The sequence below is a fragment of the Xenopus laevis genome, chromosome 9_10L, assembly GCF_017654675.1.
Source record: "Xenopus laevis strain J_2021 chromosome 9_10L, Xenopus_laevis_v10.1, whole genome shotgun sequence".
Lineage (NCBI taxonomy): Eukaryota > Metazoa > Chordata > Amphibia > Anura > Pipidae > Xenopus > Xenopus laevis.
The window spans coordinates 133,144,472-133,171,127 of NC_054387.1; the positions used below are offsets into that span (position 1 = coordinate 133,144,472).

At 42.1% G+C, this 26,656-nt stretch overlaps 2 protein-coding genes across 2 annotated transcripts; both read right to left on the reverse strand.

The window, feature by feature from the left end:
* Positions 1–5,160: 5,160 nt before the first annotated feature.
* gjb3l.L (gap junction beta-3 protein-like L homeolog) lies at positions 5,161–10,294 on the reverse strand. The gene is made up of 2 exons (XM_018240243.2): positions 9,174–10,294; positions 5,161–6,762 (listed from the first exon to the last, which is right to left on the reverse strand). Exon 2 carries the CDS (start codon positions 6,758–6,760, stop codon positions 6,035–6,037), a length of 726 nt encoding a protein of 241 aa, XP_018095732.1. The 5' UTR covers positions 6,761–6,762; positions 9,174–10,294; the 3' UTR covers positions 5,161–6,034.
* Positions 10,295–23,114: 12,820 nt separating this feature from the next.
* Positions 23,115–25,855, reverse strand: spnl.L (spn like [provisional] L homeolog). The gene is made up of 2 exons (XM_018240241.2): positions 25,730–25,855; positions 23,115–25,183 (listed from the first exon to the last, which is right to left on the reverse strand). Exon 2 carries the CDS (start codon positions 25,120–25,122, stop codon positions 23,890–23,892), a length of 1,233 nt encoding a protein of 410 aa, XP_018095730.1. The 5' UTR covers positions 25,123–25,183; positions 25,730–25,855; the 3' UTR covers positions 23,115–23,889.
* Positions 25,856–26,656: the final 801 nt, after the last annotated feature.

Genomic DNA, 26,656 nt, shown 5'->3' on the forward strand with positions numbered 1-26,656 from the left:
CCTCCCCTCCAGCTCTCTGCCCCTCCCTCTTTCCAACTTGCTCTTTAGTTTTCACTCCTTCCTTATTCTCTCTTTCCTCTTATTCCTCGTATTCTTCTTATTTTTCTTATTCCTCTTATTCTCCACTTTCACTCACTGTTATTTCTCCTTTCTTCTCTCCTTTCTTCTTCTCTTTATTCTTCTTTCCCCCCTTTACTCTCCCTCGCGCTTCTCCCTTTCCTCTCCGGAACCAATGACTCAGTGACTGGATCCTGACAAAATTCTCACAGACTCCCCGTCTTTCCTTTATCCTTCCCCCCAGGCCAGTGACGCAGAGGATGGGGGAGGGGAGACTAAATTGTAACTAAAACCCATCCACCCCTTCTCCAATTCTCTGTGTCTGCCCCAGACCCCCAGTCTGGAGACCACCAGAGTCTAATGGAAGTCTGTAGCAGAGACTCTGTTGCTATGCATACAGACTGGGGCAGTTGCTATGCAGGATCAGGGAACATATTTGGAGGCTGATGGCTATGGAAAGAGACAGGTCTGGGTTTCATTACTGGCTGGTGCCCCTCCTGCTTCTGTACATGAAAAGAACCACAAGATCTGTAGCTCTGAGCTCACGACTAGAGGTGGGACCCCTGGCGCAAGATCATGGGGCTCTTGAACCCCTTCTTGACTTGCCAGGATTATGGGTGGGGGTAAATAAATCCATTGTGGTCAGAATGTTCTGTTATACAGATAGAATCTCAGCTGCCATAAAGCAGGACAGGACTGCTGCTTACAATGGGGATCAGATAGGATCTGTGCAGCCACTGGGACAGAATGTTCTGTTATACAGATAGCTAGAATCTCAGCTGCCATAAAGCAGGACAGGACTGCTGCTTACAATGGGGATCAGATAGGATCTGTGCAGCCACTGGGACAGAATGTTCTGTTATACAGATAGCTAGAATCTCAGCTGCCATAAAGCAGGACAGGACTGTTGCTTACAATGGGGATCAGATAGGATCTGTGCAGCCACTGGGACAGAATGTTCTGTTATACAGATAGCTAGAATCTCAGCTGCCATAAAGCAGGACAGGACTGCTGCTTACAATGGGGATCAGATAGGATCTGTGCAGCCACTGGGACAGAATGTTCTGTTATACAGATAGCTAGAATCTCAGCTGCCATAAAGCAGGACAGGACTGCTGCTTACAATGGGGATCAGATAGGATCTGTGCAGCCACTGGGACAGAATGTTCTGTTATACAGATAGCTAGAATCTCAGCTGCCATAAAGCAGGGCAGGACTGCTGCTTACAATGGGGATCAGATAGGATCTGTGCAGCCACTGGGACAGAATGTTCTGTTATACAGATAGCTAGAATCTCAGCTGCCATAAAGCAGGACAGGACTGTTGCTTACAATGGGGATCAGATAGGATCTGTGCAGCCACTGGGACAGAATGCTCTAAGTAATTATCCAATATTACCTAAAATATTACGTGCCATTTTCCTATGCTTTATGTCTCCTTTAATTCTTCTTCACTAATCTGGTTACTCCTGCTATATTTCTTTTTCAGCAGACTGAGTAGGTGAGGTGAACATTTCCCTGTTGTCTTTCTTTAGGAGCCACAGTCACTCGGGGTGTCCCTAAAAATATCTGCATCACCCCTGCACCCCAAGAGGCACAGTTATCAAAGTGTCAGACTTAAGCTCACCCCCAGCCCTCACCCAGCTCTCTACTGAAAGGAGTTTTAAAGGATATTTATCAGAGGGTGGGAGATTGGCCCTCCAGCAGGGCCCTCCAGCTAGTCCAGGGGCCCCACACAGTTATGTGTCCCTCTACATGCAGAGAGTTGAACTGCGTCACGCTGAAAGGATGAAACTAAAGAGTTATGGTGCCATCTGGTGGTGGAATGTGTTATTTACCCAGGTATAAACCATGAAAGGCGGTTACAGCTCCGTGCCCCAATAGGCCCATGAATAGTTTATTTGTTAGGTGGCCTTTTCTATAGTGGCCCCTACTAAATGTCATAGTACCACTACCCCCCTGCCTGTGTGTGTGAGGCACCAATGGGCCAGTTGGCACTGCACTAAAAAGGCAAATTTCAGGTTAAATTCCAGTTCTTCTTCTCATTGTATCCCTTTCCCTTGAGTCAAATCAAATTAAGACAAAAATCTGAATGTCTCTGCTCAGATCCCTACAGGTTCCTGTACTCGGCAAACATGAGCCTTGGCCCTGGGGGTGGATCAGGCAGTTGTTGGTTTGTGATGGGGAAAAAGAAAGTGCCCCTCAGTATCCATTGCTCCCCCAAATAATTAGTGTGTAAGGGCTGATCTGGCAGTTAGTGCACCAGTCTGTAAGGATTGAAGCTGAAGTCATTTCATTCTTCTTTCCTATCTGGGTTTATAATACTGATATTGTATTAAATCACGTTTCTATATAACACTCCTCTTGTCCTTATGTAGGAAGAACAATCACACTCAGGTTTAGTGTCACATAGATGGTATTGCCTTCCTTTGGTGCCCAGTCCCCACTGAAGGTGAATCTCACAGTAGTCCCAACATTCCTGGGATCTTATTATCTCTGGGCCTGACTGACGGAGCCTTGACTGGTGGCCTTGTCTAGTGATGGGCGAATTTGGCCCAGCTGAAAAATGTGTTAATTACCCGCAAAATTCGCAAAACTTCGAAAATTTTCGCTAAATGCATTGAAGTCAATGGGCGTCAAAATCATTTTGACGCACGTCAATTTCGATGCCCGCGACGATTTTTATACAAGCACCTATTTTGGCCAAATGCATTAAAGTCAATGGGCATCCCTAACTGGAAGTAACCGCACACTAACCTGCTTGTGGGGCCCACAACTACATATGATAACTTACCTGGCTGCCTCTGACCAGTCACTAGCCAGTCCTAATGGCCAGTCAGCAGCCAAAGGGCATTACCAGGCAAAGCTCATTGCTCTCTGTGTATATAAAGGTCTAGGATATCCCCTATGGTAGAAGCTTCCCAGAACATTTCTATTATCAACCTTAGTGGAATTGCATTTGTAGCAGGGTAATGGTCTTACAAACCTGTAGTCGATTTCCCCAGGAGGGTTATTGGCAAGTTAGGCTGGGACCTGTATTCTTTTGAGTGTAAGTTGTAAAAAGTGAAGAAAACATGTGCTCTGCCTCTTTGGTTCCCCCACTGACTGGAGCAAATGGTGCGGTGCCCCATAGGGGCCTGGCATGGAGGAAGGCTCCAGTATAGGAGCAACAAGAATACCTCCCAAATGTCCCGATTTTGACCCGCAGTCCCAGATTATTACTGTAATGTCCTGACTTTCTCTTTGATCTCCTGCACTGAACAACCAGAAAAAGATACAAAGTTTCTAACTTAATTGGCTTTTGGCAGAGAGGCCACCAGATGCACTTAGATACTTTTGTAACAATTTAAGGTAAGCAAAGAAGCAATTGTAATCATTTAAGATAAGCAAAGAAACAATACTAACCATTTAAGATAAGCAGGTCCCTTAGGGAAACTGTGACTTGCAGCTTAAAGGGCAAGTGACCTTCATTAGCAAAACTGTAATAACACATAAAAAACACAGAAATGGGATTGAACGGTCAAATTTTTGCGAAATGAACATGGTAATTACATGGGTGTGGTCATAAAAATGAACGTAGTCCAAAAGATTTTTTGCTGTGCTCCGGACAGCCAATCTTTTTGTCCCTCTTTCTATTTCCAAAAAATTGGGAGGTATGAGTAAGTGCAAGTCAGTTTAATTTATAGTCACTTCTAGGAGTGAAACACAGGATCAGGGGTTAGTAGAGCAGCCAGAGGCTCCAACGAGGAGACCAGGAGGGTTAATACCCTGAGACGACAAGACTAGTGATGGGTGAATAAATTTGTGCAACTGCCTTGAAAATTCCATTTTGCCCTACTCTTTCCATCTTGTCCATCTGCTTCCATATTGTCCTATTTTCTCTATCTTGCCCTACTGTCTCCATCTTGCCCAGCTGTCTCCATTTTGTCCTACTGTCTCCATCTTGTCCAGCTGCCTCCATCTTGCCCAGCTGTCTCCATCTTGCGCTACTGTCCCCATCTTGCTCTGCTGTCTCCATCTTGCCCTACTGTCTCCATATTGTCCTACTGTCTCCATCTTGCTCTGCTGTCTCTACCTTGCCCTGCTGTTTCCATCTTGCTCTGCTGTCTCCATCTTGCCCTACTGTCTCCATATTGTCCTACTGTCTCCATCTTGCTCTGCTGTCTCCACCTTGCCCAGCTGTTTCCATCTTGCTCTGCTGTCTCCATTTTCTCCTACTTTCTCCATCTTGTCCAGCTGTTTCCATCTTGCGCTACTGTCCCCATCTTGCTCTGTTGTCTCCATATTGCCCTACTGCCTCCATCTTGTCCTACTGTTTCTATCTTACTCATCTGTCTCCATATTGTCCTACTGTCTCTATCTTGTCCTACTGTTTCTATCTTACTCATCTGTCTCCATATTGCCCTACTGCCTCCATCTTGTCCTACTGTTTCTATCTTACTCATCTGTCTCCATATTGTCCTACTGTCTCTATCTTGACCTACTCTATCCATCTTGTCTACCTACTTCCATCATGTCCTTCTTTTCCATCTTGTCCTACTTTTTCCCTCTTGCCCAGCTGTCTCCATCTTGCCCTACTCTTTCCATCTGCTTCCATATTGCCTTACTCTTTCCATCTTGTCCATCTGCTTCCATATTGTCCTATTTTCTCCATCTTGCCCAGCTGTCTCCATCTTGCCCAGCTGTCTCCATTTTGTCCTGCTGTCTCCATTTTGTCCTACTGTTTTCATCTTGTCCAGCTGCCTCCATCTTGCCCAGCTGTCTCCATCTTGCAATACGGTCCCCATCTTGCACTACTGTCCCCATCTTGCTCTGCTGTCTCCATATTGCCCTACTGTATCCATCTTGTCCTACTGTCTCCATCTTGCCCTACTGTCTCCATCTTGTCCTACTGTCTTCATCTTGCCCTACTGTCTCCATCTTGCCCTACTGTCTCCATCTTGTCCTACTGTCTCCATCTTGTCATACTGTCTCCATCTTGCCCTACTGTCTCCATCTTGTCCTACTGTCTCCATCTTGTCATACTGTCTCCATCTTGTCCTACTGTCTCCATCTTGCTCTGCTGTCTCCATCTTGTCCAGCTGTCTCCATCTCACCCCATCAATATAAAGTATTTACTTGTTTACTAAATATGACAGTGAAGTATTTCAGGTTCACTTGCAAAAAGATAACATGTTATTAAAGTAATATGCTTTATTCATAGAGCACCAACATATTCAGCAGCACCGTACAGATTATACATCAGTCCCTGCCACAGAAGCTTACACTCTGAGGCCCCTATGTCACACTCAATAGGATCCGTTTTATCAGAAGCCAATTGAATTGCCTGTTGTGCTGAGCATGGGAGGAGACCAGAATACCCATAGGAACCAGCATTGGGGAACAAGTAGAACAAACAAAATCATGCTGCCAACCCATCAAGGTACCCCATATCCTCACTCTTTGTATCAAAATACAATCTCTGAATTCTTAGCAATGGATATATCTTCTGTGTGGGAATTGACTTGCATGGGGAGGAGGCCTTCAGTCTAATGAAATATCTGTGTAGTTGGTTAATAATTCCATTTTAGAAGAAGAATAAAACCTTTGTAATTGTTCTTCTTTGCATCTGTTCAATGGAAACATGATATCATATTCCTGTTGCACGGCACTCACTTCCTTCTATAAGGGTGTTGCTCTGCCATTGACCCTGCCATTGTTGGGCTCAATCACATAAACCCTCGTCCTCTCCTCCCAACACTCTCCAGTTTGCTTTATGCTACTCACAGGCAGCAGTTCTTCAGCACCCAAGTCTTACCTGAGAAGCAGGGTTACAGGCCTCTGCAAACATTCCCATTATGTATTACTTTATTGCCTCCATACATAGTGACAAGTTATATGTTTGGGGAACAAATGAGGCCCTGCAGAAATTCCCCTGTGAGTATCACCCTGTATCTAATAGTTCCCTGGGGGTTATACCTGCCTAATGTTCTGTAAGGTCAGACGGACAGTTCCTTACTGTCATTTTTCTTGGGGAGATAGTGGCACCCACTGTAGAACCCAAACACTATGCTCACCAAGGCTACACTGATGGAGAGGAAGGTCAGGAGGTAAAGAGACATGCTCTTCTCTGCAGGGAATCTCACCAAGCAGTTATAGGGCCCAGGGCACAGCTCTGTGGAACAGACTATAAGTTCTCCGGATACCATGGGCAAGTACCACCAGAACACGGCATAGAGAAAGGCCAACTCTCCGACCAGCCTCAACATTATGCAGCCTAAATAGAGAACGAGCAGGACTTTCTGTTGGTGGAAATCCAGAACCAGATCTTTATGTGCATGTTCTGAAGCCCAAGTGCCAGTGAGGTTCTTTTCTACTGGCAATGGCTTCTTCTTCAGAGCAGCCTTGTGGAGATTGTGGCGAATTTGAGAGGTGAAGAGCTCCATCAGGAGAACAGAGGCCACAAAGAAGACATAGCAAGTGTTCCACAGGGACACCACAGGCACATTGAAATGTTCATTGAAGCAAGCCTTCCGACAGAACTCATTGGTACCGTTAACCAGGCAATCAAAGTCCTGATCCAGGTGACCCCAAGGGCGTTCAGACACATAGAGGGCAATCAGTCGGACCACAGCAAAGCCATACCACATGGTTCTCCCGTCATAGTCTGTGGTGGCTTCTACTGCAGTGCGGAGAATGGGGATGAGGCCTGTGACCATAGCCATGACTGAAAGTAAAGAGGAATGAGTTATATTAAATCTACAGAACCTGCTGACAGGGAATCTAAACTATTTCTCTTCACCAAAAATTAGCAAAATGGCAAAAATTCACCTTAATGCATTGAAGTCAATGGACAACCATTTTTCTTGACACACAACAATTTTTTTTTTTTTTTTGTCGTGCAACAATTAATTTCACCTGTCTATCGGTGTCATTTTCGCCCTTCTCCCTAATTCCTAGGCGTGAGATTATTTATTATCCTGCAAGAGATCATCAGTGCAAAGAGGGTGATTATTGGGTTGTGGGCAGGGTGTGGACTGATTATGTCAGACCTCTGCTTACGCTTAATAAATCCAGGACCTCCCTTCCCTCTCTCATGCTCCAGATAATGTCACATACATGTGTCCTGTGAGAGAGAAGTTTGGGGTCAGGCCGCTGGCAAATGTTTGGGTAGAGGATTCAGAAAACCTTATATCTAAGAAGTGCACCACCCCTTGCCTCCTGTTTCTTGGTTAGTAGCACAACGTTGGCACGGGGTTAGTAAACAAAGAGCCGACTGCAATGTTTGAGCTCCCACACCTCGTCCTGCTGCAGGTGGAAATGATGGGGAACCTGAGCAGGGAGGCTTAGATCTGGTCTATCAAGTTCTTCCTCTCGAGGAAACCTCTGGCACAAACCCTGGTAGTGGGAGAGGAACAATGTTGTGTGTCTCACTTATACTCTTATTTGCACTGCTGCCCAATATGCCCAGTATAAGGGAGATGGACCCACTCTCCATCATAAATAAGCCCCTTGTTCAGTGTGGTTGTCAAATTATAGCCAGACCATGAATCATGTGTCTGAACTTTATTTCCCAGCACCCTCAGCAATCAAGCGCTTGTAGCCTCACTGGGCAGAAAAAGTTAATGAGGTTATAAAGTCAGGTATCTCTTGTTGTGCTGCAAATCCCAGTATTCATCACCAGCAAACTGGATAAAGATGCAGGAACATGAACTTCAAGAAGAGCTAGTAAGCCACAAGTCCACTATTGCTGGTCTAGGAGATGGACATAACTAGTGACCCAATGGCACATTGTATTAGCAAGACCCCCAACTACCTCTCTACACCCAAGTCCTTCATTGGCTGGGTACCCCTGGAACTATAGCAGGGTGATTGTTACCCAGTGTCAGTCTGGCCCACAGGGATACCAGGAAATCTCCCGGTGGTCCCTCATGCTGCTAAACATTTGGCCTATTTCATGGCCATTCCCTATTTCTATGAGAACAAAGTGGCTTAATAGATGGAATAATAGATTATAAAGTATGTAAAGAAAAGAAGAAAAGATGAGTGAGGGAAGGAAGAATAATAGTACAAAGAGTTGGCCCTGGTCTAAGATTAATTGGTTCCTGGGTACCCCTGGAACTATAGCAGGGTGACACCCCGATGTTTCTATATATCTGTAACCTTGTTATGAGCTAAGGGGGCCCAGCCTGAAGGTCAGTTAGGGGGAGATTTGGGGTGAGTGCTTATTTGTGCCCTGGGTACCCCTGGAACTATAGCAGGGTGACTGTTACCCCAATGTTTCTCTATATCTGTACCTTTAAGTTAACTTTTAGTATGTTATAATGGCTAATTCTAAGCAGCTTTTCAATTGGTCTTCATTTTTTCTTTTTAGAGTTTTTGAATGATTTGTCTTCTTCTTCTGACTCTTTCTAACTTTCAAATGGAAGTCACTGACCCCATCTAAAAATGCTCTGTAAGGCTGCAAATATACTGTTATTGTTCTCCTATTAATATTCCAGTCTCTTATTTAAATTAATATGTCCAAATTACCCGTCCCTAGCACCCAGCTGAAATGGCAGGCTGCAGAGCTGTTGAATAAACAAAGGTGAACCAAAATGTCCTGAATACATTGGTTCAATCTTCCTTTAGTTGTTAAGCTTTTGCATATGGGACAACCTGTTTCTAATAAAAATCCTCTTCACAACCTGGAACACTTGGAGAAACAATAGCAGCATTTTAGTCAGCACTGACCCAATTTCCACCTCTTATTATATAGTGGCGCACGTGTCTGGTGGTCCACAAGCCAACCCAGTCAATTCAAATCCAGTATATGACACAGCTCAGTGCAACGGTAATAAAGCCTTTATTCAGCTCATGCCTTTAGATCTGTAACATTACAACGTTTCGGGCCGATATCCAGCCCTTTTTCAAGTTGGAGAAACATCAAGTGCCAATTCACAGTGTTTTATGCATTTCTTGGTTTGGTCCTTCATTTAAGCCAAGTGTTTTTATTTAATAGGAAAAGTATTTTATTCTATCACCTCCTGTTACCAATACACTAATTGCTGGAGGAATCTCACCACTGGAACATATTATGTAAAACTCTTGGTCAAATTCCCTTCTTATGGTGTCAAAGATTTAAAACAGAAGCATTACCTGGATGGAGAGAGGAGAGGGGGGTCCCTAGGCAGAAGATATTATCTTGTAGTCTTCCAGTGAGGATAGTGCTGCCTATAGATGTGTCAGCTCTTCAGGTTAGGATTACAGCACAATACAGATCAGTCAGCTCAGAATGAGGCAAACGAGGATCTTAATGTTTTAGATTCACTTTCTCTATATATAGTCGGTATATAATAGCAGTACTGTGAGTCACTTCTGCAATCTTCTGCTCCAAGAAGCTATAGGCTAGAAGTGTAGTTCTGCAGATCATCTGAGCCCTCTAAACAAACTGCAATGTCAGCGTTATTGATCTTGCCAAGTCCAGTGCCAGGGAGCTGTCCCCTGTGAAGGCTGGGATGTCACCAAGATGTATTCAGTATAAATGTGCAACTCATGTCCATGTGGATCTTCTGATGGTGACCAGTCAATAAGTTCACTGGTGTAAACAAGGGAAGATAAAGTATCGGTTGGTGTCCATGGCCTCACCCACATTCATTGACTTTGTTCTAAGGAGTGAAAATGTTGTTCTTCCAGTTTTGTGTGAAACCTTAACCCGTCCTACTCCTAGATAGCCTGAACGAATGGAAAGAGATATTCTGCACAAGGTCCCGCCTTTGTAGAAATATCCGTGAATCTCTGCGCTGTTGGATTGTAAGCTCTCTGCCGCAGAACTGAACAATAGGCACCTGTCTCTGTCACGAAGTGTGATGTCTTCCCTTCATGTAATAAAAATACCAACCCGGTCTATGTGCCTATCCATGTCGCCTGCGGACTCAAAAATGTGTAAAATTATAAAAGGTGACAATAATCTCCAATTGATCCATGGATTTGCTGCTGTATTTATCAGAATCACTTCCAGAGAAAAGTCACCGTACTTGGGTTTTATTGATCAGTCTTGCTCTGGTATGGACATGTTGTCTTGTGTTGCTGAACACTTACCCTTTACTATTGAGACTTGCTCTTCTACGGTATCACAACTTTCTCAATTGGTCTCATTCACATTGAGTTGTAAAGAAGAAACAATGACCACTTGAAATGCTCCTTCCCTTCAAAACATTCTCAAGTGTAGAAGTAACATTGTATTCAAGGAATCGGCAGAACCGAGAATTTTCTATATTCCCCCCCCCCCACACTGTAAAAAATCCCTTCTTGTCTATGAAGAACAATGATTTCATAGTAAGTGGAACTGAGAGAGGCTTTAGTTCCCGTTTTAGAGCAAAACTTTTGGGTTACAGCTCTCATGTCTAACAGGTGTTTCGGTGGTCAACTATGCAAATATCATCTATTTGGGGAGGGTCTTGCTTTGTTTGGCAGCTGTAACCCACATCAGTGACTACACAAAAGAGAAACTGCATCAGCTCATGTTGCACATGAAATTCATGGAACAACAGCCCCACTCATAATATTTACAGGAAGTAGAAGGACAGAGAACTACTGCAAAATGTTAAATATCTCCTGCTTGTTTGAACAAGGAAATATGTGGATAAATGGATTTATTGCTAAGCTTGCACTTTATCATACATGGAGCACATTGGAATTTTTTTAATGTAAAGATTGGAGAGGAGAAGAAACATTTCTATGTAGGGGATGGGCCTTTAACATATTAATACAGAATATAATTGGTGGGGCCTCATGCTCTCTGCATTGAAGTCCTTCCCAGTAGACTGTAAGGGGGGAATTCACAAAAGTGGAGAGTTAAACGACATAAAAATGGTGCAAAAACAACATTTTAAACAACATTTTCTCCCAACAATTTAAAAATGGAGTAAAGCTCAATGTAACTCTTCCCTATGTCAGATCAATTCTAAAGTAACTTGCTCTGCTTTGGTTCAGCCAATCTTCATTTCAGAACTCTTGTAGGTGCCCCATTGAGGAATTATTAGCATATTCATAAGGATTAATGAGCATAAGAGATTAATAACCAACTTTAACCCTAAAGAAGCCAAAACTCATACGCCTGTAGGAAAGAACTTCTTTGAAAACAAACATACAAGTGCAAGCTTGAGATAGCTTGTGCTAGAAGAGGTTAAAGCATACCTCCCAACATTTTGGAAATAAAAAGAGGGACAAATTTTTTTTTTCCGCACGTAGCGCGGCAATTTTTTGACCACACCCCTTTCTGTGGCCACACCCCCTGATTACCATGTTCGTTTTACAAAATTTGGCAGGTTATGAAAGTTTGAAAATATTTCTCCTTATCTAAACTGTGTTTTTGTGTCTCAAAATTGTTACAAAGTATCTTATTTGCACCTGTTGGCTGTTCTGGGCTCTCTGCTAAAAGCCAATTAAGTAAGAAACTTTGTTTCTTTTTCTGGCTGTTCAGTGCAGAGAAAAGAGGGACTTTCCAGTACAAATGAGGGACTGCGGGTTGAGCTGTCAAAAGAGGGACTGTCCCTCCGAAAAAGGGACAGTTGAGAGGTATGGAAGGGATACTGTCATGGGAAAACATGTTTTTTCAAAACACATCAGTTAATAGTGCTGCTCCAACAGAATACTGCACTGAAATCCATTTTTCAAAAGAGCAAACAGATTTTATTATATTCAATTTTGAAATCTGACATGGTGCTGGACATATTGTCAATTTCCCAGCTGCTAAACCACTTTATACTTTAAATGCTGCCACCTAGTGGACAAGCCCTTTAACATGGACCCAGGAAAAGGGACAGAACTACCTATGAATACTAAAAGGACCCTTAGGTGCCCAATTACATAGAGGGAACTGCCTGAGTAAACATATCCAAATCTCACAGTTAAATCTTACAGTTAAAAATTATGCAAGACGGTGTGTGACCATTATTATCAGAGGGAGGTCAATTGGTTGATGAGAGCAGGGAAAAAGCAGAGATTCTGAACTGTCTACACAACAGAGCCACCAACTAATGAAGTATTCCTTTGTAATAGAGCCACTTCTAATAATATAACAACTGATGTAAATTCAAAAGAGACAAGCAAATGTAAAAATAAATAAAGGTCCAGGATCATATAGTATTCATATTACAGTACTAAAGGAATTTAGATCTGGGATTGACATTTGTTTCCAGGATTCTTTCAGGTCTGACATGGTGCTGAAAGACTTGTAAATTCCAAATGTTTTGCCACTATTTAAAAAGGCATCCCGTTCTCAGACTGAAAATTATAGGCTGGTTAGTCTGACAGTGGTATGAAAGTGTTTGGGGTTAGTATAGGATAAGATACAGCAAGCTATTAAAATGAATATTAAATTGTGCCAGTGTGGTTTTCTGCATGATAGAGCTTGTCTGATTAATTGATTTCCTTTCCATGAGGAGCTGAGCAGTAACCTCGATTCTGGGATGGCAGTGGATGTGATATAATTAGACTTTGCCAAAACATTTGATATTATACCACACATAAGATTAATGGTTAAATTAAGGAACATTGTTCTGGGACATAATATTTTTACTTGAATATAAAACTGCCTGAAGGATATGTAATACATTGAAAAACTTGGCAGCAAACTGCCAAATGAGCTTCAGTGTTAATAAGTGCTGATAAGGCTATTCACGGCAGTAGAAATAACATAAATGGGAGTTATACACCAAATGGTAGAATGGGAGGTGATTTGTGGTGGGTTTGTGGATAACAGTTTGTGTAACTCTATGCAGTGTCATCCAGTGGCTACTAAAGCAAATAAGGTTCTATCTTGCATAAATATAGGACATTAACTTAAGGGATGGAAACATAATTTTTTATCTTGACGATATATGAAAATCCACTCAGTCTTCTATGCAATAATGAATAATATATAGCGCTGGTTTCATTTGCTAAAAATGGTCATTACCTTTAAAATAAATTGACCCCTTTATTGGAGCTCCCTATAGATGTTCTCTGGTCCCTGTCTGTGTTTCACATGAGGGGTGGGCGTGTCCTAACGGTCCCTGCCAGAAGCACAGTAGGAGGGGGACAGCCAATCACAGCCCTGCAGTCACACAAGCACAGACAGGCTTCAGTTCCCTATCAGGTCCTGCTAGCTGCTGATTGGTTCCTGTCCTACAGTGCAGTGAGCTGAGTGCGCAGCCTGGGAATTCAAGGAGCAGCAAGTGGAAGAGAAGGGAGGGATTATTAGGGTTTTTGCAGAAATATTCAATAAATCAGCCTGAAACACTACTTTTTTAAGCACAATTCTTCTATATCTAAATGAGTATAATACACTGGTACATTCTTATTTTTTACACAAAATGTCTCCTTTAACCAATCTCTTGTCCCAAGCTGTCATGTTATTTTTCTAAGAAACCAAAGGAGAAATCCATACCCACATTAAACATTGGTTCATCTCTGACCGCCTCACAGCCCCCCATTCCTCTGCAAGTGATAGGTGTGTTCAGCAGTGCATTCATGATTTATGGGTAACATTTTATTGTATTTATCCTGTCTTGTTTTTTAGGAGATTATAAAAGATTGAATTAGCATTTTATTTATCTTACATCTTTTATTCTTTAGCCCAGGGGGACATTATAAATGAAAATGGCATGTTATTTACTCTGGCTGCATCTCCAATGCTAATTGCTAATTCCTGCGTCTCGTTAGATAAATTGTGTCTGGTATATCAGTAGCCACAGTGTTGGGGGGTCAGTACCCTGTGCCTTACAATTTCTATATTGTGCCCAGTACCTCTCACTGCATATAAAATACTTGTTGTATCCACTGCATCTCTTTGGGGCAAATTCCCTAACTTTCAAAAATTTGGCAGCGACGGCTTTACAGCCATTGCAACACTTCGCCAGATGTAAATTCGCTAGGACAGCGCTCATTCACTAAAGTGCAAAATTGCGTCCAGGTCGGCGAACACTGGCGAATTTTCGATAGCGTTACTTTGGCAATCAAAGCGAAGTTGCGCTAGTGTTGCCTAATTTGCATACGGCGTGCAGCTAAAGTACAATGGACGTATATGTTGCAGCAAATACATAACATTACACAAATCCAGGAACCTTAATAAAATAAAATAAAGTTGTTATATTGCCCTACACATGAGCCCAGTGTATAGTTTATGTGCCATATGATAGGAAATGTAGGGGGGAACCTGATTACCCAAAAAAACTTTTTTACGGACCTTTGCAGGCTATCACTCAGAAAAAAGTATAAGACGCCAGCGTTAAAAATCGAGGAAGTCCTATGAACTCCATTGCACTTTGCCTCGTCTGAGCTCAGTTCAGTAAAATCTGCATCTTAGTGAATTTGCGTAGTTACCTCCAGTAAATCGTCAAAGTCCTTGCGGGCGGTAACGCTGGCGAATTATCGCTAGCATTAGCCTCTGCACTATAGGACAGGAACCAATCAGCAGCTAGCAGGACCTGATAGGGAACTGAAGCCTGTCTGTGCTTGTGTGACTGCAGGGCTGTGATTGGCTGTCCCCCTCCTACTGTGCTTCTGGCAGGGACCGTTAGGACACGCCCACCCCTCATTTGAAACACAGACAGGGACCAGAGAACATCTATAGGGAGCTCCAATAAAGGGGCTATTTTTAAATATAATATTAATATTTAGCCCCATGTAAAAGCAACACCATATATTACTTATAATTGCCTACACAATTAGGGTTTTTTTCATTTATCCTATATGTCTCCTTTAAGTCAAAAGGCTGACCTTAATGGACATCCATCTTTTTTTTTGAACCAAAAATGAGCATGTTGCTAAGTCACTGCATATAATGTTGTTGGGGTGTAAGCACAGTCTGCCACTGTAAATAATGAAGTTCGGGTCTCCACAGACTTTCTTTTTAAATAATGTGCTTGGGGTGTAGAACCAACTACTCTCATTGTGTAATATTACGGTGCTACGCAAGATGTTGGCGCTATATAAATACATGTTAATAATAATAATGATAGTGATGCCAGTTTCTATTATGGTTTCATGTGCCGGAGATGACACAGTATATTAGCCGTCTGCCTGTCAGTAAGTTCTTAGCAGAGATACAGATATTCCAGTGCAGATAAAACACGTTTCTTTGGAAAAACCCGCACTGTAGTTGTGGGCTGAATAGTTGGAGCAGCAGTGGATCTAACACTGACTTATTGGCAACTTTAGCCCCCCCAAACAAAAAAAAACCCATCCGCCTATGGGACAAATTCACTAAGCGCCGAAGCGCCGAACGCTAGCTTTAGTTCGCTAGCGTTTGTCATTTTCGTTACTGCACAAATTCACTAACGAACGTTGGCGTAGTTTCGCTAGTGTTACTTCGCACCCTTACGCCTGGCGAATTTTTGCTATCGACGTAACTACGCAAATCCACTAACGCGCGCAGTGTACTGAACGCTACCTTTTACGCTAGACTTCCTTCGCCACCTCAGACCAGGCGAAGCGCAATAGAGTAGATAGGGATTGTTTAAAAAAAAGTCAAAATTTTTTCTAAGTCCCAAAAAACGCTGGCGTGTTTTCTACATTATGGGTGATAGGCTGAAGAAGATCGAAACATTTTTTGGGGGCTCCCCTCCTTCCCCCCTACATTTCCTGACTCAGGCAAAATAAAATTTTTATTTGCTGATTTGAATGTTTTCTAGGCATTTGTAGTGCTGATACGTATTCCTCCATTGAAATTTAAATTTGGCGCCGTATGCAAATTAGCCTTCGCTAGCGTAACTTCGCTTTACATAGCAAATCAACGCTAGCGCAACTTCACAACCTTACGCTACCCCTGTGCGCAACTTCGGATTTTAGTGAATTTGCGGAGCGCTGGCGAAACTACGCCTGGCGAAGTGCGGCGAAGTGCCGCCTGGCGCAACTTCGCATCTTAGTGAATTTGCCCCCTATGTTCATAGAGATACCATGAAATGACGGCAGCACCAGCAGATGAGCCATATTAGTTCCCATTTTGGAGTTGAAGTGTTGGGTTACAGCCGACATATAATAAAGGTTGTGCCGTTCTCTTCCTGTGAACCCCTCAACCTGTAATACTGCAATATATCATGTGTTTTGGGGGTTTTCCTTTGTATAATAGTGGCACAGAGTCATTACCTGGGGTGGCAAGATTGTATTGGTTGGGATTCTGGGTGTTGGTAGTAGGTTGTAGGTTCTGTGGGTGTCTTGGCTCATTCCAAATAGGACGTGAGTCAGTAGATGTGATATCATTATGTAATAATCCGGTTCTGATGACTTCTGCTCAGCCTTAATTGCCAAGTTGGACTAAATATTGACTTATTGCAATACCCGGGGGAGAGTCTAGAGACCCAGCACTAACATGTAACACTGGGAATGAGCAGAATGAGAACAGTGAAGCACCAGCGCCCTCTGCTGATAATATATAGGACATACACCTGATTAGCAATGGACTTGGACTCATTATTCACAATATTTGGGGTATGGCGGGTTCTGCAGGTCACTCTTCTTATTCTCTATTCACTTAACCTAAAGACTCCTGGCACATTTTGGGTATGAGCTGAGAGGTGTAGTTCAGCAACACGTATAACACTTCAAGTTTAAAATCCCTGCCATATATTATTATACATTTTATTTGAGAGGCTTTAGGGGTATTTTATTGGTGGGGCTCAAGAGTACTAAGAAGCACAAGAGCCTGCAGCTATTTGCACAAACAGTGGGCCCATTTTTTTTCACGTTGCACATTATGTGGGGATTGTAAATGACCCCTCTTGTGTTTGCAGTTGAATCCGGGGCTGTTCTCCTTCCCATGATCAGGCAGGGGGTGGATAAGAATGATGACTGCTCTATTATATATATATTGATCCCCATGACCCGGGGCAGTGAATTTCCCACTTTGCTTTACTTAAGCTTTCCTCTATCTCGTGTCTCTCCACCTGTAGCTTAAGAAGCATCAGCCAGGGGCATTACTAGTGTTACCTGGGCAGGTACAGGATTTACACCTGGGCCCCAGCCCCTTCAGATTCTTGTCCCCCACCCGCTGCCTGCAAGCTTTCAAATGTAAAATCCCCTTAAGCTCTGCCACTGACATTGCTGTATCAAGGCTCTGGCAGACCCCAAGTGGGGTGTTGATCTGGGTACGATCCCCACTAATCCCCATAGTTACACCATTGGCATCAGACTAGGGAAATGAGTGTAAAGATATTTAATTGAACAAGAGCTCCCTCTAGTGTTTAACATTATATCAGCCCTCTCTCTATTGATCATAGGGATGCAAATGGAAAACCATTTAAAGGAGACATATAGGATAAATGAAAAAACCCTAATTGTGTAGGCAATTATGAGTAATATATGGTGTTGCTTTTACATGGGGCTAAACATTAATATTATCTTTAAATATAGCCCCTTTATTGGAGCTCCCTATAGATGTTCTCTGGTCCCTGTCTGTGTTTCACATGAGGGGTGGGCGTGTCCTAACGGTCCCTGCCAGAAGCACAGTAGGAGGGGACAGCCAATCACAGCCCTGCAGTCACACAACGGTGAGTTCTGATGTCATCAGTTATAAACGGTGAGTTCTGATGTCATTTCTGTCACATGACTCACTGAAACGTGTGTATTATAATAAATAAAGTACCCCCAGTTGTAAAATGTGAGGATATCAGAACATTTAAAGTCACCTTGGAGTTCCTGCATAAAACCCTTTGGCCTCGTGCTTTTATAAGGTCATGGAACTTGTTGGTAACTTATAATATCCTTATATTTTACAAGACGGGGCACATTATTCACTATATAATGACTCTGTAATCCTTGTCTGTTATCCACCATTTATTCCCTGTTTGCTATAACTGCAGTAAAGCACTTCGTATCTTGACAGCGCTATATAAATAAATGATGATGATGATGATGACCAGAGGAATAGCCTAGGGCTCACGTGCCACAGACGAGCCATTCCTAAGGACATTCTGGATAACAGAGCCTGTATCATGTGTTACAGAACAATGGAAGTCCTTTAGAAACAACTGAAATACTGCCCCCTAGTGGGAGGGTGTTCACTTACATACGTTCCTTAAAGTCTAGAGGGGCCTTGGTCGTAATACAGAAACTAGGGGGCTGCTATTTGCCAGTGAGTATATACAGCCGGGGCACATTGACTGATATTTGCATTATATGATAATATAAAACTGACCAGCCACTGTCATTCACACATTTGCAGCACTGCTGTCAGTAGAGGAGCTTAACGGATTTAACTGGGACAGTGGGCGGAGCTAATAAAGGGCTGATCTTAATAACCTTATACAAATTATATTAAGTTAGTGACCGAGAGGGGGATTTTATAGAGACGCTGCCCCTTTCTCCGCAGAAACGTGTGCCCAAATAAAGTCACAAGCAGAGGGAAAAGTGCTGATCTTTATTGCTTCACTTTCCTGCACTCACAGAAGAAGAAAGAAAACAGAAACTTTATACGGAACAAAAAGATGAGAAGCAGACGCTGTTACATGAGTCGTATCCAGGGCAGCGTCTAATGACTTCCCTCTGCAGCAATCTGTGCTACGTCAATGGGGACATTGTACAGATCCATATCCAATCCCTTTATAGTGATTCCACCATAAGTGAGAATAATAATAATAATAATAATCCCACCCTACAGCCTGTTTGTTCTTCTTCTTCTGCCGGCCCCACTGACCACTGCTGTGGAGCAATTAGTCTAATTAGTGCTAATTTCTGATTGGTTGCTAACGGTTACTGGACTCATATAATTAAACCCACATCTTTCTCCCCTACCTGATTTACCCAGTGTGCATTGCTTCTTTGTATTAAAGGGGTGGCTCACCTTTAAGTTAACTGTTTGTATCATATAGTATGGCTAATTCAAGCAACTTTTCAATTGGTCTTCATTTTCATCTTTTTTTTCACCGTTTTTGCATTATTTTTTCATCTGACTCTTTCCAGCTTACAAATGGGGGTCACCGACCCCATCCATAAACAAATGTTTTGTAAGGCCACACATTTTTATTCCCCATCTTTCTATTCAGCTCCTCTCCTATTCATATTCCAGTCTCCTATTCAAATCAATTCGTTGGTTTTCATTTTTTATTTGTGGTATTTCAATTACTTGGCTTTTTATTGTGCAGCTCTACAGTTTGCAATTTCAGAAATCTGGTTGCTAGGGTTCAATTTACCCTAGCAACCAGATTGCTGAAATTGCAAACTGTAGCGTTGCTGAATAAAAAGCTAAGTCATTCAAAAATACCATAAATAAAAAATGGAAACGAATTGCAGATTGTCTCAGAATATCACTCTCTACATTATACTAAACGTTCTGCTCTGGGTTCAGTTCCTGGGTGTGACCTTTGCAGCTTTATAACAGGGGCCCACCCATAGCCTTAGACCTGAATAAATAATGTAGCAAAAAAGTGGACTGAGGAGCTTACACTCTAATCTTACCATGGTGGCAGCTACTGTACTATCTATAGCTCCTGGCTCTGTATAATTAATGTAGTATAATATCCATATAGTGATGTGTATCTCTTCTGTATAATAGTGATGAGTATCTATAATGGTACTGAGTATCTATACATTGATACTGATCTCACTGCTCTGTATAATGGTACTGAGTATCTATACACTGATACTGATCTCACTGCTCTGTATAATGGTACTGAGTATCTATACACTGATACTGATCTCACTGCTCTGTATAATGGTACTGAGTATCTATACACTGATACTGATCTCACTGCTCTGTATAATGGTACTGAGTATCTATACACTGATACTGATCTCACTGCTCTGTATAATGGTACTGAGTATCTCTACACTGATACTGATCTCACTGCTCTGTATAATGGTACTGGGTATCTATACACTGATACTGATCTCACTGCTCTGTATAATGGTACTGAGTATCTATACACTGATACTGATCTGTACTCATTCCCAGGAATCCACTGCAATCTCACAAAAGCTTTCTTTAAAACGTCATTTCTTTATTTCATCAGATCAAAGTTCATAAAGTGCTACATGTTCAATGTCTACAAAAACTGCCAACGCATTTCGTAACCGCAATGGTCACTTCCTCAGCGCACGAATGTGTCATATAAAATGTTTATATTAACTTTGATCTGATGAAATAAAGAAATGACGTTTTAAAGAAATCTTTTGTGAGATTGCAGTGGATTCCTGGGAATGAGTACAGATCAGTATCAGTGTATAGATACTCAGTACCATTATACAGAGCAGTGAGATCAGTATCAGTGTATAGATACTCAGTACCATTATACAGAGCAGTGAGATCAGTATCAGTGTATAGATACTCAGTACCATTATACAGAGCAGTGAGATTCAGTATCAGTGTATAGATACCAGTACCATTATACAGAGCAGTGAGATCAGTATCCAGTGTATAGATACTCAGTACCATTATACAGAGCAGTGAGAATCAGTATCAGTGTATAGATACTCAGTACCATTATACAGAGCAGTGAGATCAGTATCAGTGTATAGATACTCAGTACCATTATACAGAGCAGTGAGATCAGTATCAGTGTATGGATACTCAGTACCATTATACAGAGCAGTGAGATCAGTATCAGTGTATACATACTCAGTACCATTATACAGAGCAGTGAGATCAGTATCAGTGTATAGATACTCAGTACCATTATACAGAGCAGTGAGATCAGTATCAGTGTATAGATACTCAGTACCATTATACAGAGCAGTGAGATCAGTATCAGTGTATAGATACTCAGTACCATTATACAGAGCAGTGAGATCAGTATCAGTGTATAGATACCCAGTACCATTATACAGAGTGGGGAGATCAGTATCAGTGTATAGATACTCAGTACCATTATACAGAGCAGTGAGATCAGTATCAGTGTATAGATACCCAGTACCATTATACAGAGCAGTGAGATCAGTATCAGTGTATAGATACTCAGTACCATTATACAGAGCAGTGAGATCAGTATCAGTGTATGGATACTCAGTACCATTATACAGAGCAGTGAGATCAGTATCAGTGTATATCCAGTCATCAGGAGCAGTGAGATCAGTATCAGTGTATAGATACTCAGTACATTATACAGAGAGGTGAGATCAGTATCAGTGTATAGATACTCAGTACCATTATACAGCAGTGAGATCAGTATCAGTGTATAGATACTCAGTATCAGTATCAGTGTATAGATACTCAGTACCATTATACAGAGCAGTGAGATCAGTATCAGTGTATAGATACTCAGTACCATTATACAGAGCAGTGAGATCAGTATCAGTGTATAGATACTCAGTACCATTATACAGAGAGGGGAGATCAGTATCAGTGTATAGATACTCAGTACCATTATACAGAGCAGTGAGATCAGTATCAGTGTAAGATACTCAGTACCATAATACAGAGCAGTGAGATCAGTATCAGTGTATACATACTCAGTACCATTATACAGAGCAGTGAGATCAGTATCAGTGTATAGATACCCAGTACCATTATACAGAGCAGTGAGATCAGTATCAGTGTATAGATACTCAGTACCATTATACAGAGCAGTGAGATCAGTATCAGTGTATAGATACTCAGTACCATTATACAGAGCAGTGAGATCAGTATCAGTGTATAGATACTCAGTACCATTATACAGAGCAGTGAGATCTGTATCAGTGTATAGATACCCAGTACCATTATACAGAGCAGTGAGATCAGTATCAGTGTATAGATACTCAGTACCATTATACAGAGCAGTGAGATCAGTATCAGTGTAGAGATACTCAGTACCATTATACAGAGCAGTGAGATCAGTATCAGTGTATAGATACCCAGTACCATTATACAGAGCAGTGAGATCAGTATCAGTGTATAGATACTCAGTACCATTATACAGAGCAGTGAGATCAGTATCAGTGTAGAGATACTCAGTACCATTATACAGAGCAGTGAGATCAGTATCAGTGTATAGATACCCAGTACCATTATACAGAGCAGTGAGATCAGTATCAGTGTATACATACTCAGTACCATTATACAGAGCAGTGAGATCAGTATCAGTGTATAGATACCCAGTACCATTATACAGAGTGGGGAGATCAGTATCAGTGTATAGAAACTCAGTACCATTATACAGAGCAGTGAGATCAGTATCAGTGTATAGATACTCAGTACCATTATACAGAGCAGTGAGATCAGTATCAGTGTATAGATACTCAGTACCATTATACAGAGCAGTGAGATCAGTATCAGCTTTGCTGTGTGGTAACATCCGGGAACCCGCAAAGGATCACTGGGAAGCGTGGCGGTGAGTTCCTCAGCTCACTTACAAAGTGTTTTACTGATACTGACCACTCTGTATAATGGTACTGAGTATCTATACACTGATACTGATCTGTATAATGACGTGAGAATTTACACACTGATAGGGATCTTGTGTTTCGCGGCTGCAGCTTTACTTACTGTCAGATCATTAAAGGAGACATATGGGTACAATAAAAAAAACCCTAATTGTGTAGGCAATTATAAGTAATATATGGTGTTGCTTTTACATGGTGCTAAATATTAATATTATCTTTAAAAATATCCCCTTTATTGGAGCTCCCTATAGATGTTCTCTGGTCCCTGTCTGTGTTTCACATGAGGGGTGGGCGTGTCCTAACAGTCCCTGCCAGAAGCACAGTAGGAGGGGGACAGCCAATCACAGCCCTGCAGTCACACAAGCACAGACAGGCTTCAGTTCCCTATCAGGTCCTGCTAGCTGCTGATTGGTTCCTGTCCTACAGTGCAGTGAGCTGAGTGCACAGCCTGGGAATTCAGGGAGCAGCAAGTGGAAGAGAAGGGAGGGATTATTAGGGTTTTTGCAGAAATATTCAATAAATCAGCCTGAAACACTACTTTTTTAAGCACAATTCTTCTATATCTAAATGAGTATAATACACTGGTACATTCTTATTTTTCACACAAAATGTCTCCTTTAAAGCATTCACATGGCTAATCTTTTTAACTAATCAGAGCATTACATTTTGACAATTTTAAGGTCAATTTCACCCAATAAAGACTTTTTCTGCACAGTGAAAGCAAATATCATTCTAAGCAACTTTCCCGTATACACAAATAAAAAATGCTGAGTTGTTTATTGTACATGTAGCTATTTCATAGCATTATCTCTTTACTATTCCTTCCACCGCTTGTTCTGACTACTGAAACATTGTTGCAGTAATCGGCTCTCCAGTTCCCACAATGCTGTGCTTTTTGTGAAAAGGAGCATCACAGAAGCACGCAAAGCATTGTGGGAACTGGAGTTGCTCTCTGCTACATTGTTTCTGTAGTAGGACAAGCAGTGAAGAGAACGGAGAGCCAATCACAGAAGCAACTGAAATAAAAATGAAAGCCTACATTAGAATTATTGGTGGGCAGTCTGCAGCCCTCCAGCAGGCAATGGACTGTATCTCCCAGCTCTGTGTCAGTTGGGGCAGTGCTGGGAGTTACAGTATTTACAGATATTATACATTTTATATATGACTCGTACCTTTAGCAAAGTTATTCTAGAGGGCCCATTGGCTCGGTACTGCTAATGAGTACATTTACTTTATAGTGGTAATGGCTACATCTAGTACACAGCCAGTGGTCATGCTGCATTCCACACTGCTGCCGAGTATCTACAATATGTACAATCTCTAGGCAAACTTCACATCTGCAATTATTATATATTATTAAGAAGTCCAATTTAAAAAAACATGTCCGCTCTTTGCTAATTGCGATTATTGAGACATAACATGGGCCGAATGCTTGTTCCCATAGCATGTATATAGAGGCGCAATGTTTTTTCCAGGGATAACATTCGATTTGTTAGTCAATTTCATATTTTTCAGATCATTGTTCCATACATCAGCCCTAAATTGCTTTGTCCTCATTGCCCACCAAGTCTTGTTCCACAGGAGGGAGTGGGAACTGTTCTTCTTTCGTCTCCACTTCACCATTGGGTTGCACCTCCAGATTTTCTTCCTTTGTTACCTTTTGCTCCTCCTGAGCCTCAGGGCTCTCTGCATTGTCTTCCATCTCCTCTCCATCCTCCTTCTTATTTGCTTCAGCCTCTGCTTCTCTAATCTCTATTCCTGAATCCCCCTTCTTCTCCCCACTGACAAAAGTGGTCATCTCCTGCTCATCTTCCAAAAGTGATACAACCATGCCATTGTCCAGCTCATCAGCACCCATTGTCACCTTCCCTTCGGCCAACTCGGGCATCTGTCCTGCCCATACATCCTTGTTGTCTCCCTTTTTTACTCGCTTGCTGAAGTTCTGAGATCTGCTTCTCCTCTTCTTCCTCAAGACCAGGATGAAAATGATAGCAAGTGCCAGTAGGACAATACAAATTGATATGATACATATCAGGTAGGGGTTATATTTAGACTGATCTTGCTTGAGGGAAGTTGTGTGCCTACCATGATTGATCCCTGAATGTGGGCCTGTGGCTTTATCATTGGATTCAATGGATGTAGTAAGAAGACCATCATGACTGGTCTTTAGTCCTGTGTCATCACATATACCATGGGTCTTGGTTACATCATGTTTGGTGGTTGAAGTTATGGGCACAGTGGATTTGGTAGTATAGCCAGACAGCACCTCTTTATCTGATTCATCAATAACTGCTATTTTATCTTCCCCAGTAGAAATGGATGGCTCGAGGCTCGTACTCACACCAGTGGTGGATTCCAGTTCATTTGCAGAGGTCACAACTGTGTCCTTTTGAGTAGTGCCATTCTCTGTAGGAACTGAAAATAAATCGGTGTCCTTGATGTAATGAGTAGTCCGACTTTCATTCTTGTCCTGGACTGGATCAGAGCGCTCAATTCCTTGGGTAGACATTGATTCTGGTTTTAAGGCTTGGGTTGTTATATATTGAGTAGATCCATTATCATGAGTGATCTCCGGGGTTTCAGCTATAGTTGCAGTGGTTGTATCAGGCACTTTTGAATGCTGAACCTGATCTGTGACTATTTCGTTACCAGACGAGGGGCTTACGCTATCGAGCTCCTGCAGAGTGTGGAGCACAGTTGCCAATGTAAGTGCTCCCCAAAACCACAAGCACTGGCAGAGGACAAGACACCAAATCATTTGCTTTCCCATGCCGCTTGCCTTTAAACTGGTTTCCTCTTGTCTGTCGCCCAGACGTTTCTCACACAAGATTCTGCAATAAAAACAGGAAGGAATGGCATAAGAAATGCTCAGCCACCAACTCAAAATAAACGGAAACAACCCCAGATAATAGGAACCCAGGGTGACAACTGGTTACCTGATTGAAAAGTGGTTCTGCTGAGATCCCAATGACTTTGTGCCAAAGCTTAAACTGCCAACACCCTGACTGTACCTAGCGCTTATATGAAGGTTAAACTTGTACCAATGAATTTCAGGTGAGGATCAGTCTGGCACTGCCAGTGGACTGCATGTAAGAGAAGGCATGGCACTGCTTGAAAGCTTGGCACTACCACCGATATGTATGTGTAGTAAGCAGGGAATTGGTAACGGGAGGTCAGTGGTAATTGGATTATAGCATGACTACTAAAGTCATAGCAGGGGGGCAGAGAAATGCCACCAAGGTGACTACAGTGAGGAGAATGGTGTTGCCACTGAGTTATGTATAAAGGTAAGTTGGCTCTGGCTCATAGTGGTTTCTAATAGTCCTGTTCCCCCTCAAAGGATCCCACCCTTACCAATAAATGAAAGAAAAACTCACCTTGGACTCTTTGCCTTTTGGCTCTGTCTCTCTCTACACGTTCCCGAAAGCCTTGAGGTGACTTGCCAGTGACAGCAGATGGGTTGGTTTCCTTTTCGCACAGTGTGGCTTAAACAGGAAGAAAGAAAGAAGAAATCTGTTAGTGAGGGAAGAGGAAGAGGGCGGGCAATGGCTTTTTTTTACGCTAAGGGACCATTGAAGGAAACTGAACACTGCCCATCCCCAAGCAGTTCTCACATTTATACAGTTAAAGGGGTTGGAAACCCGAAAACAAGTGTTTTTATTATCCCTTTCCATATCCTTCTCCATAACTATCTCCTTATCCTTCTCCATCTCCTCCATATCCATCTCCATATCCTTCTCCATAATCATCTCCATATCCTTTTCCATGACAATCTCCATATCTATCTCCATAATCAACTCCATAGCCTTCCCTATAACCATCTCCATATCTATCTCCATAATCTTATCCAGATCCTTCTCTGTAACCATCTCCATATCCATCATCATCTCCATATCTTTCTCCATAACTGTCTCTATGTCCATAATCATCTTCATATTCTTCTCTGTAACCATATCCATCTCCATAATGATCTCCACATCCTTCTCCATAACTATCTCCATCTCCTTCTCCATCTCCTTCTCCATCTCCTTCTCCCTAACCATCTCCATAACCAGCTCCATAATCAACTCCATATCCTTCTCCATAACCATCTGCATAGCCTTCTCCATAATCATCTCCATATCCTTATCCATAACCATCTCCATTTCCATCTCCATAACCATCTCCATATCCATCTCCACCATATCCTTCTCCATATCCATCTCCACCATATCCTTCTCCATAGGGCTGAGGAGTCTTATAAGTTATTAACATCATTAAATAAAAATGAAAGGGTTTTACATGAAAACCACTGTACATATCTG

Bases quoted from the DNA above. Each gene is read 5' to 3' on its own strand.
- gjb3l.L (XM_018240243.2), bottom strand. From the start codon at position 6,760: ATGGCTATGGTCACAGGCCTCATCCCCATTCTCCGCACTGCAGTAGAA.
- spnl.L (XM_018240241.2), bottom strand. From the start codon at position 25,122: ATGGGAAAGCAAATGATTTGGTGTCTTGTCCTCTGCCAGTGCTTGTGG.